Raw genomic sequence first — 4,673 nt, forward strand, 5'->3', positions numbered from 1 at the left:
GGATTTTACCCAAAGCAACCGTAGCGTAAAATATTATCATAAAAAAATAGAAATTGCTATGACCCAAGCAAACATGAAGCCACCATAGCAAGATTTTGGTGGGACTTAACCAAAAAATAGCTAACACCGTAGAGCTATAACATTATATTGACATAGACGATATGGTCCACATGGTTATGAAAGTAGAGAAGCAACTTAGACGAAAAGGCACATCGCCATTTTACAACAATACTACAGCTAAATGGAGACAAGGTTCCTACAGTAAGAGTTCTGCTTTCCAATCCAAGGGAAGAAGTGGACCCTCGAAGCCAGACAAGTCCAATATGGGAATTTGCCAAGGAAAGTAGGATAAAATTAGTAATTATAGAATTGAAAAGTATTTATATAATTTTAAAATTGATACTTTAAAAATATAAATAAAATTCACAAACTGTCGGTGGTAAAAAGCCACCTAATATACACATGGCATGGAGTAAAAAAGTGGGAAGTGATTACAATCCGGCGAAAGTGGAGGAAATTAAGGAAAAGACAAAATAAAATCCCCTAAACATCGACTTAAAAGTTCAAATGAGAAGACTAAAAAATTTATATAAATAAATTTATATATTTATCTAAAAAATAATATATAAATAAAATCCCCTAAGCTTTTGATATTGTGTTGTTTGTATTTGAGTATTGTTTTTTAATATATAAATAAATTTATATATTTATCTAAAAAATAATATATAAAAATTAAAGCAGTAGTAATTGTCTGACACCACTGATTGCTCTCAAAAACTGATTTTTGTCTCAGGGGTAGCTGTTTCCGTTATCTCTGAGCAATGAAGCACAGCTGCAATATCAGCCATAAAATTCTGGGTTCCTTGATATTGATACTCATATTCAAATTGCTCATCTACAATGGAGATTTCAAACACGTTGCAAATTCAGTTTTCTTGGGAAAGTTCAGATTTCCAGGAAACCTTGAGGAACGTGATGAAGAAGAAGTTAAGCTACCACCAAAAGACTGTGATCTCTTCAATGGGAAATGGGTTTTTGATAATATAACCCATCCATTATACAAAGAACATGACTGTGAGTTTCTCTCAGAACAAGTTACTTGCATTAAAAATGGAAGATCAGATTCTCTTTATCAGAACTGGAGATGGAAACCCAGAGATTGTTCTTTGCCCAAGTAAGTTTATCACTTGATAACATTTTTTTCTTGGTTATATGACTTAGTTTCTGAGCTGTTCTTTTCTTGATTTTTTGAGATTCAAAGCGAGATTATTGCTTGAGAAACTCCGGGGTAAAAGGATTATGTTTGTGGGGGATTCACTGAATAGAAACCAGTGGGAATCCATGGTTTGTCTACTTCTTCAATCTGGTATTTCTATTGGGAAGAAGAGCCATGAAAAATCCGGTTCTTTAGTTTTTTACCGCATTCAGGTATATTGCTTCACTACTTTCAATTCCAGATCTTTGTAAAAGTTTCAAGTTTTTACTCAAATTCATTCATTCCGGCTGAAATATTATCTGTTGAGGTCTTGTTTTGCCGACAATTTTATGCATAAATTAATAAGGGGAAAAGTGCACCGACGGTTCTTCGAGTATAAGATGTAGATTTGTTGAGTAATTCAATTATTAAAAGTTATAAAATAATCTATAATTATAATGTGTTATTTTGTTGAGTCATTCAATTATTAAAAGTTATAAAATAGTCTATGATTATAAGGTGTTGTTTTGTTGAGTTAAGAAGGATTTGTTTTATTGAGTCAATGACTATTAAAAATTATGAAATGGTCGTCCGATTATTTATATGTTTCAAACTTGTTATTTTTTATTAAAAATTATCTGGCATAACATTAGGTATCGACCAGGGATTTAAATTACGTTTACGGTCGCGTTTTGGTTGGGTTGCATTTATCGCGATTGTAAATATAATGAACGCTATTACAGATATTGTTGTCATGCAATAATCGTATCGGACGACACTGTTATTGCTATATAGCGAACGTTATTATAGTTGTGAACTGCTTTTTAAATCTCTGGTATCGACATGACATAATGTGTCTATAACTCAAACGGTTATGGTATCAAATTTTATCATATCCCAGATAATAAGTTAACGTCCAGTTCAGACGATCATGAACTTTTAACTGAAAAAGTATAAATTTAAAATATAAGAATAGTTGGAGAACTCAACAAAAGAATTTTCTATAATCGGGATATTATTTTGTAATTTTCAATAGTCGAGATTCAAAAGTAATAACTCATATTTGGGACTCAAAGTAGTACCTCATAGTCGAGGTACCATTTGTATGCTTTACCCATTAGTCAGATTAAACTAAGTTTTCATTGCAAAATTTATGCTCATTAATGACTTGAAGATGATATCCCATGCTCCATTATTGATTCCTTCAACAATTTCGTCTGCTGTGAATTAACATCCTTTTAAGGCCTCTGAATGTGACATTTATGTCTTGAATGCTGCATAGGAGTACAACACCACAGTGGAGTTCTATTGGGCACCATTTCTCGTCGAATCGAATTCGGACAATCCGTGGCAACACAGTATTAAAGACCGTATAATCAAGCCGGAATCGATCAAGAACAATGGAGATGATTGGAAAGGTGTAGATTACTTGATTTTCAACTCATATATTTGGTGGATGAACTCCGGATATATGAAAGTCCTGTAAGTATATATCAGAAACCTTTTGATTCTGCTATAAACTTTAACCATCTGTATGAACTTAAATCGTCTTCGACGTGATGAAAAGGCAAGGATCGTTTGATGTAGAACCGGTGGAATACATTGAAGTCGAACGGCCTATAGCTTATGACAGAGTTGTGAAAACATGGGCTAAATGGGTCGAGGAAAACGTCGATTCGAAGTTCACGTCGGTCTACTTCATGAGCATGTCACCTACTCATTTCAAGTTAAAACATATCCTTGAAACTTCTTTTTTGTTAAACAAATTTATTATTCAGATTATACTTAATTCTGCCATTGTTCATCTTTTGATTGAAAACAGGAGTTTGGATTGGGACAATCCTGATGGGATTTTATGTGCAAAGGAGAGTCTTCCGATGGCGAACTTGTCGATTCCTCCACCAAATGTTGGCACAGATCATAGAGTATTGGGGATAGTTGCAGATGTGATTCAATCCATGAAAGTACCTGTTAACTTCGTCAATATTACGGCCATGTCCGAGTATCGGAAAGATGCACATACATCGGTTTATACAACCCGGCAAGGGCAGTTGATGACACCAGAGCAGCAAGCAGATCCAGCTACATACGCAGATTGTATACATTGGTGCCTACCAGGGTTACCTGATACATGGAATGAACTCCTCTACGCACATATCATTTTACACTCTTGATCACCTACAATTTATTTTCGTTTAAAATAGGAATTGAAAATGATTTGTTAAAGAATTCTTGAACTTGGGTTAACTGTCGCATGAAATATATATTAGATATAAGTGTGTTTCCAAATGTACGTATTAGGAGAATTATACTTTAATATTCATGTCTTAAATATGTTTGACATGAATAGTTTTATGAACAAAATGGAGTTCAAACTTCACAGTATTATGGCTCTTTTTAATAATAATAAAAAAATCATTCAAAAATGGAATAAGGGAGACTGGGAGAGGCATTCTCATGTTGAGATCCCTTGAATAAACTTGGTTCGTATTTTATCCTTTAATATTGGAGGATCATAAATTTATATATACGTCTTCCGAAAAATTATTATTGTTGGAAAATGAGTGAATTTTATTGATGAATTTAATATTTAAATTAAATTCATGTATCTTTTTTAATATTATAAATTAAAATATAATTTTAATTTGAATAATGAATATTAGTAGGACAATTATTCTTTGAATATATGAAATTAAAAGGTATTTGTTACGTATTTAATTTTGAATATTAAAGATAATTATATCCTTTTGAATATTTTAAATTAAAATAATATCTATTTAAGTTTAAATAGTAAAATGTGACTTTATCTTTTGAATATTTTTCGTATATGATCTTACGTGAATATCATGATTGAAATAATTCCATTTCATTTTGATTTGGTAAACTCTCATTAGGGATGGTAACGGGACGGTTTCAGGTCGGGGATTGGTCCCCCGTCCCACCCCGTTTAAAAAATCCGTACCCGTCCCCGTTTAAAAAATCGCAGGGATTTAAACGGGGATCCCCATCGGGTAATCGGGGAAAACCGCGGGGAAACGAATATCCCCGTTTAACATAAATGGTTATTTAAAAGAGTATCGGGTCGAGTATATATATTTCAATTAAATATATAAATATTTTTAATTTAAATTAAATTTATTAATATTTTATATATATATATATATAATAATTATTTTTAATATTTATCGGGCCGTGTATTCAGGGAGGGAATTACCAAACCCGTCCCCATCCCCGTTTATTATCTCCGAACCAGACCCGTTTAATTCGATTTTCGATTTTTCCCGACGGATTTGAATTTTTTTTTTACCATCCCTAACTCTCATTGAAAATGAAATCAAATGAAATATTGGTCGGGTCATTATACCCGAATTTGATGTCCATATAAAAGCCCAAGGGCCAGCAAATACGGCACCAGTAAGGCACAATTTTTACACGACCTGCTTCTCGAAGTGCCTTGGATTGGATCGCTCTTCTTCTT

General features: G+C 32.8%; 1 protein-coding gene across 1 annotated transcript; it reads left to right on the plus strand.

Annotated features, from left to right (window-relative positions):
• Positions 1-772: 772 nt before the first annotated feature.
• LOC120205452 (protein ESKIMO 1-like) lies at positions 773-3,458 on the plus strand. Its single transcript, XM_039205323.1, has 5 exons — positions 773-1,174; positions 1,254-1,428; positions 2,478-2,677; positions 2,763-2,921; positions 3,018-3,458. Exons 1-5 carry the CDS (start codon positions 822-824, stop codon positions 3,367-3,369), a joined length of 1,239 nt encoding a protein of 412 aa, XP_039061254.1. The 5' UTR covers positions 773-821; the 3' UTR covers positions 3,370-3,458.
• The last annotated feature ends 1,215 nt before the right edge of the window (positions 3,459-4,673 follow it).

Source organism: Hibiscus syriacus, unplaced genomic scaffold, assembly GCF_006381635.1.
Source record: "Hibiscus syriacus cultivar Baekdansim isolate YM2019G1 unplaced genomic scaffold, ASM638163v2 tig00012483_pilon, whole genome shotgun sequence".
NCBI lineage: Eukaryota > Viridiplantae > Streptophyta > Magnoliopsida > Malvales > Malvaceae > Hibiscus > Hibiscus syriacus.

Coding starts and splice junctions, on each gene's coding strand:
- LOC120205452 (XM_039205323.1), top strand. CDS start 822: ATGAAGCACAGCTGCAATATCAGCCATAAAATTCTGGGTTCCTTGATA. Junction 1,429..2,477: donor TAGTTTTTTACCGCATTCAG/GTATATTGCTTC, acceptor AATGCTGCATAG/GAGTACAACACCACAGTGGA. Junction 2,678..2,762: donor TCCGGATATATGAAAGTCCT/GTAAGTATATAT, acceptor CGTGATGAAAAG/GCAAGGATCGTTTGATGTAG.